Here is a 15,624-nt window from a genome sequence, read left to right on the forward strand (position 1 = left end):
GTCTTTTGTCAGATACAAGTGGACTCAGCTCGCTCAGAATGGACAGCGAGTACATGAATTCGCAAGTATAGCCACAGACTCGTGGCATTCACGCTACATACACAACAGTTTTGAAGGAAACTGCTGTCATTACACTGTAAATTACTAATAATTTATTTCACATAATCATGATTTCGGCATGATAGGCATTCCCAAGCACAAGCTGAAATGTCGCAAAATGTTCACTTTGCCTAGAGTAGAAGTAAGTTATATACCAATATAACATACATTTATACAGATAAAATCTTTCTAAGATTGCTGCAAATTTATTTTAATATTTAATACCTATGCAGATAATGTCTAACAATTACATTGACACATACACAATTTCAAGTAATTACAGATCTGAAACAACAGTATCAGAAAACATGACATGAGGAAAACATGCAATCTCGAAATTGTGATTAATTATTAAGATAAATTACAGAAATGAATGATAATGTGAAATTAATTATTTTTGTGGAAATGAGTGATAGGCTACACAATTCACTGTCAGCCCACAAACACAAGTTACCATGACCAAATGTATGCCGAAACAGCACACTTTTTTCACAGGTATATGATAGTGATGTTGCTCTGTGTCTAGTTTTTGTTTGATGCAGCACATATGTTTTCTGACGTCAGAGGTGGAATATACAAGGATACAACCATTTTGTTTGCATTGGATGAAATTCGTACACTTTTCGTCTGAAGGGTCGTCTGTTATCATGAAACTTATTCCAGATATCACTCATCCTTGCATGGAGCACAATTACAAATGTGTACTTTGCATCACTTGATTTTCGTCTTACACCCTCCACAGTCTCACAAAAGGCAGCTTTGTTAAAGGCCATCTCATCACAACAATCGGTCATTTCGCCTTGTCAGTACTACTTTACAGCAGGAAGATTGTGCACTTATCTTCCACACTAACAATAAGTCACGACTAGCTTTACACTCCTGCATGCTTTAGTAAGAGAGACTGAGTCGACAAGTATGAAGCAACTGCAGCACCATAATTCTCAGCCTCTTCATAATCACAGAACTATAGTGATAATGAAGGAAACCTGCTACCACTAATGTAATAGGAGTGCCTTGATTTGTGAAGTATGCAATCCGAAAAATCGACTTGCTCATCAGGTATCATGGGCTCTTAATCCTTCACTGGACCTGGTCACTCCGGGAGTTGTTCATGCCTGTTCATGCCCACCAGCCCCAGAGGTCGGACCATCATCAGGACCAACAGTGGTTCTGCTTCCTGTGACCGATGCCAGCCCATCCCTCTGTGAAAAGCCTGTGCTGTCGGCAGCGGGGCTGGCAGCTGGGTCACTGTCTCAAATGCCTCCCCTCGCCATCTCACGATTGTTGCTCCCCGAGCTGGTTCCCCTTAATCGCAGGCCCTGAAACCAAGGTGGCCTCCCTTCTGTCACTGGCCCTGTCTACTGTGTGTACGGAATTGTGCATGTGCCCTCATCTGAGTAGTCCCTGCACCAGTCCCAGTGGACTGGGAACTGCTCGCTCCTTTGGCTGCCACCACAGGCACTGTGGATGTCTCGTTGGCTACAGCATCGCAGATGACACTGCCTCGTCCCTCCCCTGGTAAGGGAGTGGTTGCTACACCTACCACAGCCATATATCGAGCCAATGCGGCAAGCATAGTACACGCCAGCATTTGAATGATGCACCACACAATGACGGACAGCCACCAGGGACGGTCTGATCACCCTGCAGTCACCTGGTCCAAAGTGCGCATGCAGCATGACATGGGCGTTACCTGCTGGGAATTGTATTTTTCTATGTGCATACTCAGGCTTTCGAACCCTCAGATGTCAAAGGTATTCCAGTCATGCGATTACTCTCCGTGTTTTCATATTCTTGCTGCCACTCCATGACCCAATAAAACTTCGTTACTTAAGGCTGTGTGTTTCCCTGTGTTCTTAGTTAGACAGAGTTGGCTCTTTATGTAAGATAAAACTATGAGTTAACCTGGTCTGACCAATGTGAAGGTGTCTCGAGACTGTTGATTCCTTCTGGGAGGACCAGAAAGAGGAGCCCACAATTTGAGAACCCAGCATAATCTTCAGGCTACCATCCTTTCAAAATGTTTGCAGAGTATATCAGAGAGGCTAAATGGTTGACAGTTGTCAACTGACATTAGGTTTTGCCTGGTTTTAAGATTAGGATGATGACAATAACTGTCCTTTTCAAAGAGGAAACACCTTCCAGCCGAATACAGTTGACGATCCTGAGCAGAAGAGAGTCTGTCAGTCACATTAAGATGTTGGATCATCTGTTTGTGAATTGAATTAGGGCTAGGAGCAGTATCACAAAACAAGTCATGAGCCTAAAGCAGTTCCCAGTCAAAGGTTCATTATATAATTCAGGGTTTCCAGGAGTGAAGGATAGGGGGATGTCTTCAACTTACTTTTTTGGCGTTTCATAGGCAACTGGGTAAGAAGAGGGCGAAAAAAACAGTAGGAAAGTGGGTCATGAGGTGTTCAGCAAAAATCAAGGCATCAGTAGAAATATCCACACACAGGAGGAGACATGAAGCAGTTGTTGATCAACAGCAGACTAGACTAAGGAGCATAGCTCCCATCTGGGGTGAAGAGGCAATAATTCTGAAGAAGTGCTTCCAGCATTTCATTTCACTGCATTTAATTAGGTAGCAAGCCTCGGCATGGAGCCGCTTAAAGGTGACGATGTTGGTCTGTGAGGTTGTCACTTGAGATATTGCATGCCCTTTTATGATCCTGAATAACTGTTGCAGTGTCTTTAGTCCACTGTGGTACCAATTGCTGATGGATGGGACTTGCAAAATGGGGGATAACAGTTTTAGAGGTGCAGGTGATCACACACAGGAGTCTTTGACGATTTCGTTGATGTCATCTGACGGAGAGGTTAAGAAGGTAATGGCAAAGGTATACAACTGTCAACTGGCCCTTTGGAGATCCCAGTGCAATCTATCATCAGTAGGGACGAACAGAATCAATGACCAATGGTTCGGTTGCAAATGACATGGGGTGTTTCTATTTCAGAGGGTTGGAAAACTTTCAAGGCATTGCTAGTTGTTGCACTATGAGCTGCGTTGCTAGTACACAGATGTCTAGGGAGAGGGGTTTCTAAAGAGGGTCCTGTCAGCAGTAAATCCCAGAGGAAGATGCTGCTTCTCTGGCCAGATGTGGGAAGTCAAGGTGCTGCAGGAATTGCAACAGGTGAGAGTGCCTATTTCATATATGGGCTAATTTACTTGTTGGCTACCAGAGGTCAACTTTGAGGGAACAAAGGGAGTAAGTACTCGAGGTAGTGCCAACGACCCACACACAATACCAGCAGGATGGGATGAAAGCAACTGTGCTTTTTTCCAAGTGTCAAAATATTAGAGGCAATCAGAGACCTTAAGTTCCTGTATTTTATGTTCCTTAATTAGGGTAGCACACTTTGGGGCCAGGAAAGATGATTATCTTCACAGTTTACACAGAAAGGTGGTTGCTCACATGATGAGTTTTCATGAAGTGACCAAAGTCTCCACAAATTTGACTGTCCATGTACCAGGAAGATGTATGCCTGAAGTGTTGACATTTAAGGTTTCACATCAAGGTTGGGTAATACATGTTACTGCCCAGGAAACTGATGTCCCCAAATGGACAGGATCCTACTCATCAGCACGAGCAAGGGGCTAACAATTCAGGCATCAATAATACATTCCCTGTGTGGCCAGCAGCAGGCTACCGCCATGGGTAACTGACGACCTGCACCCTCCCCCCTCCCCCTTCAACACGGACTGGCTACCAAATTGGGTATTGGACAACATTCCTTGCACAGCATGGCCCACACTTCTTTAAAAATTCTTGAAAGGCAGAGGTCAAACCTAGATGTGGGAACCTAATGAGTTAACCAAATAGATGGTGTAAAATAAATATACAAAGTGTCAAAAGGCATAAATGAAGCCCTATGAGCAAGCTAGGTTGCCAGCAGGGAATCTGTCCTAAAGATCAGTCACAGGAAAGATATAGACAGAAAGTAAGCCTGAAGCACGGGAAAGAAAGATGTACTGCAATGGCTTGGGACCCCACACTTGGCACACACATACTCACAAAAGGGATGTGAGCCCCCTGGAGCAACACTTGTTGTGATGACCTTGCATGTGAGGTGAGGCAATCAGTGAAAATGAAGTTAGTAAGTAATTGCACAAAAATAAGATTGGCAAAATAAGACAAAAGGGCCTGAAAGCTTAGAAATGCCCCTAAGGAAAGAAAGAAAGAAAGAAAAAGTAGTTTGTGGTAACAAAACAGATATGACATGCATGAATGCATTATTAGCCACAAGAGACAATAATAAAAATGTGCTTTAAAAATACGAGAGGGAGCTCTAATGATGACTGCCACTCACTCATGGAGTTTCTAAAGTTTGTAGTTATACTGTGATTTTATGGTGTGATATTATGGTGTTATTTCAATGTACTAACAATCTGTTAAGGCGATATGAACTGCACCAAGATTAAAGTGATATTACAAACAGTGTAAAAAAATACAACATGGCACAAAACAAAATGAGGATTGAAGCTTGACTATCACAGCAGTCTTAAGATAAACAAAAGGAGATGTGTGCGCTAAAAATCCAACAAGGACCTTTGCAGATGAGAAATAAGTTACAGATTAACTTATCTGACACCAGTTTGCTTGGTTAGTATTTAAGAATTTTGTATACCTTGGTGCCTGATAAGCACCAGTGGGCTCAAGTAAACTCATGTAACACAAACAATGTGACTGGTTGTGGTAGTGTGTGGATATTATAACATGGCAGTTAGCCATGGCTACAAACAAACAAAAATTAGACCGCTCAAGGGGAGAAGAGCAGTGCAGGGAAACAAATTCCACCCCCACCCCCCCTCCCCTCCCCTCAAAGGGCTGGCAGCCTACATTCATGCTCTGTGCTTCCACAAAAGCAGAACTGACACATGGTCATAATGATTGCTGATTCATTCTGGTGCTGCGATAATTGTGCTTGAAACTTGTAGTGGACCAGGATTATTCTCTCCACTCATTTAAAAATAAGAAAATGAGCAATGCACAACACAAAGCAAAATGGAATACACAAACCACTTGGTAACAGCTACAGTGTAATGGTTTGCTAAGGTTGGCAGTTGTAAGTTCAGGCCCAACCTCTACCAGTGTTCTTATGACATAGTCATGCATAACTAATACCACAAATAGGGCAAATGATGCTCTTCTTGTGTGATCATTACCGTATTTACTCGAATCTAAGCCGCACTTTTTTTCCGGTTTTTGTAATCCAAAAAACCGCCTGCGGCTTAGAATCGAGTGCAGAGCAAGCGGAAGTTCTGAAAAATGTTGATAGGTGCCGCCACAACTAACTTCTGCTGTCGAATATATGTAGCGCTACACAGGCATGCTTTGTAGGCACAATGATAAATACTGGCGCCAAAACCTCTACGTCAGTAAATAAATTAAAAAAAAAAAGATTGAAGACGAGCTTTTTTTCTCCGCCCCGAGTTTCGACCACTACATTTTCATACATTATCCAACGAAGTAAATACAAATTCCATATCGTTCATCTTCGAATGTACCAGAATTTCAATGTACTATGAAAATCCGACTGGCAAAACTGTTTGGAATGTTTGTCAATATGGCCAACTCTATGTTCTGAATTTTTTCCTACCTGTGAGAAGAGATGGTTGCTAATAGGAACCTGATGAAATGTCAATCACATGCAGTATTCTCTTCACCATAAGAATAATACGAATATAAACATTTTCCCATGTATTCTTTCATGTTTGCTGCTATCTCATTTAAATCCTGTCTGCCTAATAAACTACGAAACTAGAGTGAGACAACAGCAAACGCGGAAGAATATACGTATCGTGTCATGTTTATATTCGTATTATTCTTGTGCCTAATAGTGATACAGTCAGAAATGAAGCAAGGCAACTGAATAGATTTTTAAATCTAAGATGACTAATTTCTGTGCAGAATGTAATGTACTAAAGAAGCGGCCGCAAAGATTTTCAAACGGAGAAAAATTTTCGCCTAACTCTCCTTCAGAACATGTTCTATCATACGCAGTCTATTATTTGGTTCTTGTTGATCATTATCAAAGAAAGCAGCGGTGTAAGTAACAACAAATAGCAGTCTCTTGCCATTGTTTCGCTAATGAGACGATACCTTTTTTTTTTCTTTTGTAAGCGGCGGTAGCGCGCACAAAAGCAAGCCATGCCGCGAGCGGCACAGGCCATAAACACGAACTATCAGAATGCGACAAACAATGCATGACACAGTGCAGTAACGCATTTTCAGCTTAGAGTGACGTAAACACCTACACTCCTGGAAATGGAAAAAAGAACACATTGACACCGGTGTGTCAGACCCACCATACTTGCTCCGGACACTGCGAGAGGGCTGTACAAGCAATGATCACACGCACAGCACAGCGGACACACCAGGAACCACGGTGTTGGCCGTCGAATGGCGCTAGCTGCGCAGCATTTGTGCACCGCCGCCGTCAGTGTCAGCCAGTTTGCCGTGGCATACGGAGCTCCATCGCAGTCTTTAACACTGGTAGCATGCCGCGACAGCGTGGACGTGAACCGTATGTGCAGTTGACGGACTTTGAGCGAGGGCGTATAGTGGGCATGCGGGAGGCCGGGTGGACGTACCGCCAAATTGCTCAACACGTGGGGCGTGAGGTCTCCACAGTACATCGATGTTGTCGCCAGTGGTCGGCGGAAGGTGCAAGTGCCCGTCGACCTGGGACCGGACCGCAGCGACGCACGGATGCACGCCAAGACCGTAGGATCCTACGCAGTGCCGTAGGGGACCGCACCGCCACTTCCCAGCAAATTAGGGACACTGTTGCTCCTGGGGTATCGGCGAGGACCATTCGCAACCGTCTCCATGAAGCTGGGCTACGGTCCCGCACACCGTTAGGCCGTCTTCCGCTCACACCCCAACATCGTGCAGCCCGCCTCCAGTGGTGTCGCGACAGGCGTGAATGGAGGGACGAATGGAGACGTGTCGTCTTCAGCGATGAGAGTCGCTTCTGCCTTGGTGCCAATGATGGTCGTATGCGTGTTTGGCGCCGTGCAGGTGAGCGCCACAATCAGGACTGCATACGACCGAGGCACACAGGGCCAACACCCGGCATCATGGTGTGGGGAGCGATCTCCTACACTGGCCGTACACCACTGGTGATCGTCGAGGGGACACTGAATAGTGCACGGTACATCCAAACCGTCATCGAACCCATCGTTCTACCATTCCTAGACCGGCAAGGGAACTTGCTGTTCCAACAGGACAATGCACGTCCGCATGTATCCCGTGCCACCCAACGTGCTCTAGAAGGTGTAAGTCAACTACCCTGGCCAGCAAGATCTCCGGATCTGTCCCCCATTGAGCATCTTGGGACTGGATGAAGCGTCGTCTCACGCGGTCTGCACGTCCAGCACGAACGCTGGTCCAACTGAGGCGCCAGGTGGAAATGGCATGGCAAGCCGTTCCACAGGACTACATCCAGCATCTCTACGATCGTCTCCATGGGAGAATAGCAGCCTGCATTGCTGCAAAAGGTGGATATACACTGTACTAGTGCCGACATTGTGCATGCTCTGTTGCCTGTGTCTATGTGCCTGTGGTTCTGTCAGTGTGATCATGTGATGTATCTGACCCCAGGAATGTGTCAATAAAGTTTCCCCTTCCTGGGACAATGAATTCACGGTGTTCTTATTTCAATTTCCAGGAGTGTATAACAAAGAAAACAGCACTTATCAGATCAAAGCAAAATAAACAATCGATTCAAACCAGACGAAGCACATGAAAAAGGAAGGGTACCCTTATCAAAACGGACGGAGTGCCTGACACATAGCACTACCTGGTAAAGCTTAACTGCTAAGCTTACGACTCGAACCAAACTACTGTAGCTGTATCGTCATTCATTCGACCTAAATTGTGTCTCATATTACAATGGACCAACTTTGTTTCGATTTGGAGGTGCGGCCTAAAACTTTTCTCTCCCCTTGAATTTCGAGTCTCAAATTTCAGGTGCGGCTTACATTCGGGAATTTTTTTTTTTTTTCCTTTATTTCGAGTCTCATTTTTCAGGTGCAGCTTAGATTCGAGTAAATACGGTAGTACCACATCTGGAGTATACAATGAAAGAAATATGATAAGAATGTTCATGTCTATTATATTTCAAACAGGCGGTAAATGATCACTATCTTTTTAGATTTATACCTCAATTTCCCATCCAGTGATGCTTTACATTGCATAATTATAGCATCTACGATTTCTATGCTCTGTTTTTTTTTCTTCTTTCAAATTTACCACACAAATTTGTTGCATTGCACATGACTATTTTCTTTCATTGGCAAAGCTCTCTTGTGGAAAATGTAATACAATTTAAATTGGTAAATTACACACACATGGGATTTACCTTGTTCTGTCATACTCCAACAGACGGTTTCTCTGTTGTATAGCATTTTCCAATGCCTGGGGCTTCTGTTCCAGGAGCTTCTTGTACAAATAATCAGACTGTTTCGAACCTGCATTTAGCACTTGCTGCTGCTCTTGTGTGCAAACCTATACAAAATTTTGAATTCAAAGAGCATGAGACAGTAACCAAAAGATATAACACTACACAATAATATTCTTGCTGAAAACTAAAAATATTCCAAGACAGAATGATTTGTCAATACTTAACTTCAAACGGGGAAAATCTAAGTACTGCTGCTATTCACATATAAAAGTACAAGAAACTGCCCTAGCTTTCAATATTCTTAGTTTCTACCTTGGGGAGGAAAGAGGGAGTTGTTGGGGAAGGTTAGAAAAGAGGGGGATGTCACTCAGATGCCAGTGTGAGGGGGACCCACATGTTGGATGGCGAAAGTAACACAAAGATGAAGGAGGTGTCAGAGAGAGTAAGTGGTCAAAAATACTACAATAGTAAGCACTGTGCCAATTTCAGTCCAGAGATGGCAGAAGAGCAGAGTGAGGAGTAAAGATGGATTAAGCAGAAGAAAAATGAAGTGAACAATCCAATTAAGAACTATGAGGAAAAGAGAAAGAGAGACGGGGGAGGGGGATGAGAATTTAAAAAGCAATAAAATATATAAAACATAATAAAAAATAACAATACTAAACACAGAGATGGAGGATTGTATGTTAACAGACGTTAAATCCAGCAGGTGTTGAAATGCGAGGATATGTTAGAGGGTGGGATACCATCTCCATAGATTGGAGAAAGAAGTCTCAGGTAGGCCGATTGATATAGCTTGTGTGGCATAGCAGGTACTCAGGTCCCTTGAATGATACGTGGCAACTGGGTTCTGGGTGTCCCCGTGGCAGTCAGTAGTTCTATATCCATTCATGCACTTAGTTTAGTATTGGTTGTTATTTATACAGGTGTAAATTAATTCCTTTTACAGACTTTGAGGACTTGTAGTGGGGACCAAGCCGGTCAAGTTTAGTATTGGAACACATAACCAGAAACATACCATTTACCACTACATGCAAAATACCACAACACACATTGCTCTCTGACTAATGCTGCTTGTCGCCTGGGTCCATTTACAAATAGGGTTTGAGTGAAGACCACCGACATCAGTACGGATACAGTACTTCCTTACTGTGTTCCAGTACACACGATCACCAATCCCTGGTCCAGCATCTGCTACAGCCATAACCTATGCCAGTAGGTCTTCCTCGGATGTCACAGGGGCCTTGTAAATCACGGATTTCATGTGATCCCCCAGGTAGTAGTCTACTGGATTAGTCAGAAGAATATGCAGGCCAAGCAATCTGACCACCACGATCTATCCACTGTTGCCCAAATCACCAATCCAGACAATCTCTGTCCACTTGTGAAAAATGAGGTGGTGTGTCATCATGCAGGAACCACATTTTGAAGCACATGCAATGGAACATCTTCCAAGAGCCCATGCACCATGATGTCATGGAATCGCAAGTACACGGCACCCACGATATGTGGGGGAAGAAGGTATGGCCCAATCACATGCCAATCCAGGAACCCTGCCAAATGTTTTGACCAAATTGTTCCTGAAACCCACAGGGACGTGAAGCACACGAGTTTTCATTAGCCTACAAATGAATGTTGTGGGAATTGAAAACACTTTCCTAAATTAACTTGGTTTCATCCATGAAAAGGATCCACCATGTGAAGTCGGGCTCATCCACACAATGGTGCAAGAACCACCTGCAGAAGTACACTCTTGACGCAAAATCCTGTGGCTGCATTGCATGTACCTTCTGGGGGTAGTACAATGGTAGCTGCGGTTTGTGAACATGACAGATGGTTTGGTGATCCATATGCAGAGTACATGCTATGTCTCTGATACTCATCACCGTGTCCCCTTCCACTGCATGGAACACAGTCTCTTCAAACTCTGATGTGTTGCATCACTGTGGAGGACCACAGTCAGCCCTGTTGGTGGTGAATGTACATGTCTCTGAGTCCCACTGGTACTCTGTAGCAAAGATAGGGTGTAAAAGTTTCTGGTGGTGTACAAAACACTCAACTTACAACTGATGAGCAGTCCCCCCTCCCAATTGCACAGAGCTTCACCGTATAGAGTAACATCATGTAAGCCTATTCTGCAAATGTGTAGATCACAATGATTAACAGCAACACACTAAAAATAAAATGCACATGCAGCCTGCATTCTGTACTGTAGTGAATGATTACTATTACAAGTAGTACAGTATGAACAAATACCACAAGCACAACAGAAGGTACAACCCTCTCTGGGCATATCACAAATTTAACTAAATGGCATGTAAATAAACCTGTAGTAGGCACAGGATGAAGGTGATCAGTGAATGAAGTTTCGAATATTTATCATACAACATATGGAAATAACTGCATGCTATTATTTGCAAAAAAACTTGTTTATGATATGACGATTATTATGACCATATAGTTAGCCTTGTGCAAGGATGTGAAAGAGTGCATCGTGCACTGTCCTTCAGATATAAAACACAATAACTCAGAAACAAAATGAGATCATTCTGTTCTCAATTTTAAATAAAATTTCGATATTTTATCTACAGTTCATCACTGCAGTGTATGTGCTAAAGTCAACCATACGCAATGTTTACACAATGCGCTTTTACCTCTGCAAGCTCTTTAAAATTTCAAGCACTGTTTCACTTAATTTGATGCAGCGCCGAATATACGATGTATAATGAAATGAAATTCAGTTCTTTTCGGGTGAAGACATCAGACTGTAAGGATGCATCCTATATAAGCGACAGAAGCGACCGACAGCACACAACATCTTCACACGACAAAACATAGCCACAGGTATAGCTATGGAGGTGTCATAGGTGAGCAACGTCCATGACGCTATCTATCCTCAGCTACAAATTGCTGTGTTTGAATTCAAACATGTTTGAATCTTTGAATCTTGTCACTGCATCACATATGATAGTGAAAGTAACAGCTATGGGTCTTTGCGGCAGAGCACTGGAGTGGACACGTTGGCTGCTACAAAATACTTATCACTCAATTTTAAGAGAACTATTTGGCGAAAAAATTTGATTCTTCCACATTTTACAGCTTGATACCTTGGGTTGCATCGTGTTGATTTTGTGTATAGTTCATTTTAGGCCATATATTATTGAGCACGAAATATAGCCAACATATTGAAATTGTATTTAAAGTTGAGAGTGAAATGATATCTCTTTTCATTCTCGAGATATCGGTTGTCATAACAGCGGACAAGTCACTTGTGGTGCTCCTGCATCCTTCCTGCACATGGGAATCAAGTGATCATAAAAATAGTTTTATTTCATAAGCAGTTCAAGACATCGAAAGGAAGTTTTTTGGAAGGGAGAGTACGCTAACAAGGGCATATTTTTTCATATGAGTAACACTCAATATGTTCTTGTCAAATGTTTGAGCTGAATGAAAACAAGATGCTCTATAGATTACACAATGTCTGAATTTTCATAGCCAAACAAAGAGTTGGAAATGGGCAAATGGAATATCAAAGTGACCAGCATATTTAAGTGCTTGAAAGTAATCAGTTTGCTTAAGAAAAACTTAATTACTGATTTGAGGAAAAACTGAAATATTTCATAAACTACTGCTGCTAGCTATGAGAATGAAGTGTCAAAAACTTCATCTGTTCAACCCCTAGTTATCTTACACATATAAGATACATTGATGTGACAGTTAACTGTTAAAAAGGCTTCCTTCAAATCAAGTACTAAATTTTGGCAAGAACTGAAGGCACTAAGAAAACAAATGAATGAGGTGTCAATAAGCTCAGGCTTTTTAAATTAAAAAAAAAATAAAAAAAAATCTTCATTTTCTTCTTAAACATTTTGTATGCATTACATATGTAGACTATATTATTTAGATTAATTGAAATGTTTGGTTAACACTGATTGCTGATGAATTACATTCCCAACAATCAAATATCAGTGAAATTTCATTGTTGTTCATTTGTTTTACTATAAGGATTTTTTTTTCCGTAACTAAAAGAAAATGGGTGTTTTCCTTACCTGATACATTTCACTTTATTGACGTAAGACTTCATGTATGGTCTGCGATTAAAGGCATTTTTAAGATTGAAAAACAGTTCATTAGCAATTTGTTGGTTTTTACTTACGATAATTTCCGCTTGCTTTTTCACCTACATTGGGAAATGATCTGCTAGCATGTCTTCGGTTCCTTTCTTCGTTAGACACTGATTCTTGCTGTCTAATTTTTCGCTGCTTTGCAGAACTATGCATTTTTTTACGTTTTAGAGACCACACAGCACTGATGATGCTTTACTTCAATAAAGTGAAATGTGTGTGGTGAGAAAAACCATGCACTTTCTTGTAGTTGTAACGATGGAAGAAAAATACCCCCAGGAATTGTAAAGCAGCTACGGACAATACGGCCGCACAAAGGAAGAATCTAATGTTTTATTACCAATTTAATGTGTGTGATATACTGGGATAGGTGTGTCCGCACTTGAAGATCAAGTACTTTGGAAAAACCTTGAAAATGTACTTCAAGGTGCAGTGTAAACAGTATAGGCAAAACTTAACATACAGAATTGGTGACAGGACTGTGGCCAAGGCCGAACCCGATACCGAACAATGATCCTGATTAGTAGCCGAAGACACTACCATTACACCACATAGCCCTTGTACAAAACTGCACTCATTATTAGTAGCTGAAGACACCACCTCTTACAGAATTGCACTCATTCTTCCCTATTTACAACAGTCGGTCATTCTTCCATCTTACAAAACTGCACTCATGATTAGTAGCCGAAGATGCTAGCTACACCACGGAGACCTCTTACGGAGCAGCACTCCTTCTTCCTTATTTAAGATATTTGGTCATTCTTCCACGCTCTCTGGCTGTTGAAACTTCTTGGTCATCTAAGAAATAATTGTCTTTAATTTATTGATGAGATAGTCAAAAGTCTCTATATTCATCCACACATATTCGAAGAATTTGTATGGTGATCTTAATAATTGATGATATAATTTACGAAATTCCCCATGAAGATTCCTCCCTTCATACATTTCATGCATGGTGCTCCTTTGTCACCTTATTTTCCTAAGTAAAGCTACTTTTGTTGCCTTAGTCTCGAACTACAGTATTCTACTGTTTAGAGGCACTGTTTTATAGAAAAAACCAGTCAATTCTAATAGCCGTCTTGTAGCGGAAGATCATTTCTTGCACACAGGACACCAGAGTGTATCGCCCGAAGCTGCTGCTTCTTGCTGGAGTGTCGCATATCCAGAGGTCACTCACTATTGGTCGCTTCGGATGCTTACGTATGATGTGGCCTGCCGATGTGCAAAAATTAAATTTTTTGGCCTAATAGTTTTCAAAATATTGGATGATAAGTATTTCATATTGACCAGAACACCATCTCCCAGCACAGGCACCAGCGTTTGGCAAGCAATACAGTTTTAACAAAAGCCGCCTCAGCACAGAATGCAAAGCACACATCTGTAGCAGTGAAAGGGTTAACCATATTTATCCCCATTACAAGTCCTCAATGTCTGTCAGGGAATTTAGTTACATCCGGTAACAAAACAATGTGCAGTGAACTTGTGTTGGTTGGTGAATAACAGTTTGGTCTTCATTTGATAAAATGTAATTCGCCAAAGATGATGCTAGATTAAATGGTAGTGGGTGAGTGCAGGGGCAGGTTTTACTTTGGAAACGACTGGAGGGGTAGGAACCTTGGGGTATAGGGAAAGTCATCTGGAAAAATCATAAGGTTTGACAAGAATGTTGAGAGATTAGGATGGTGAAGGAAGGTGGGAATGGGTGGTGTGGGGAGGATGTCAGAGAGAGATGATCTCATTTTAAGGAGGACACAGCACTGGCAAATTAATGAGTTGAGGCATTCAACACAAGGGTGCACTGGGTCATAACTTTATAGTTTTCTTGAGTGAATCTTTCTTCTGATGCAACATTCTTGTTGATAGTGTTTAAATGTTGTTGAACAAGGTTATTTGTGACAACTGGTATTGTCAGAAATGTGGAATCAACTGCAAACAATTTGATGAAAGTGTGGAGTACAAAAAAACATTTTCTGTGTACAGGACAGGGTACACAAGACAGCTAATGTTTGTGTTATTTAAATAATTTTACTCACAATTAAAATTTCACACACACGAATCTATGACAACACTCTGTTCCTATAGTTAACTGAGAGCAAAGACTTGACAAGAGATACCACAAGGTTATCATTGCTCTGCCATCACTGACTGCAAGGTAGCATAGTTGAGTGAAAATGTACATACAATTACAGGCACCTACCTCAACATTTCTAGGTTAGAAAGATACGAAACAGAACCTACTCAACATAGAGAAACTACTGAGGAAGAGGCTGCCTGCATGAATAAGCAACACCCACAGACAGTGTAACAGTCCTTATTCTCCTCTTTTCAACAAACGTTTCATGTTTTCCAGAAAAATCATGTCCCAAGTTATTCATATTCATATTTTCGGGTTCCAGAATGTTCCAATACTAAAATATACTTCTTTCAAAAATTCACTACCAGATTTTTGTAGCCCACATTTTTCTGATTCCAAAAATGCCTACTTTCACTAGAATAATGTGTTAGTTTGTTAATTATTCAACTAGGAAAACCTAACTTTCTCAAAACTTTATGATCGGCTTTGGAAATCCTAACACACATAGAAACCAGACTCATAAAATAGTACCTCTAACTCTGCCTTTTTTAGTTATACAGCTCATAGTTAAACTTGCTGTTTTGCCTATTGCATCTTCATATTTTTTTAATTTTCCTGATTTTTATGTTATTATTCAACATGTAATAGGGCTATATTCAAACATTTTATAATTTCTGATATTACGGTTGTCTACAAATAGGCCTGGCACATGTCTCTACAATCAGTCGTTAGTTTGAATTCAACATCAATAGTATGCAACTACTGTATTATCAGTTAGTCAGTGGTTAGGTATCAAAACATCAATAACATGTAATGAGTTGTTGTCATTAGAGAACTGTGTAATATCATGTTAATGAATGTAGTTTGCAAGCCTTGACTCTTGCTTGTGAAAAAGCTGATCATCAGACAAGGATCACT

The 15,624-nt window shown here is 41.5% G+C and overlaps 1 protein-coding gene across 1 annotated transcript in view; it reads right to left on the reverse strand.

Annotated features, from left to right (window-relative positions):
* The window catches only part of LOC126262301 (activating signal cointegrator 1), a 131,852-nt gene that overhangs the window by 44,387 nt on the left and 71,841 nt on the right, over positions 1-15,624 (reverse strand). The window contains exon 6 of the mRNA XM_049958839.1: positions 8,467-8,612. Coding sequence (XP_049814796.1) covers positions 8,467-8,612 — 146 coding nt within the window. The remainder of the gene's footprint in view (positions 1-8,466; positions 8,613-15,624) is intronic.

This window comes from Schistocerca nitens, chromosome 6 (assembly GCF_023898315.1).
Source record: "Schistocerca nitens isolate TAMUIC-IGC-003100 chromosome 6, iqSchNite1.1, whole genome shotgun sequence".
NCBI classification, from domain to species: domain Eukaryota; kingdom Metazoa; phylum Arthropoda; class Insecta; order Orthoptera; family Acrididae; genus Schistocerca; species Schistocerca nitens.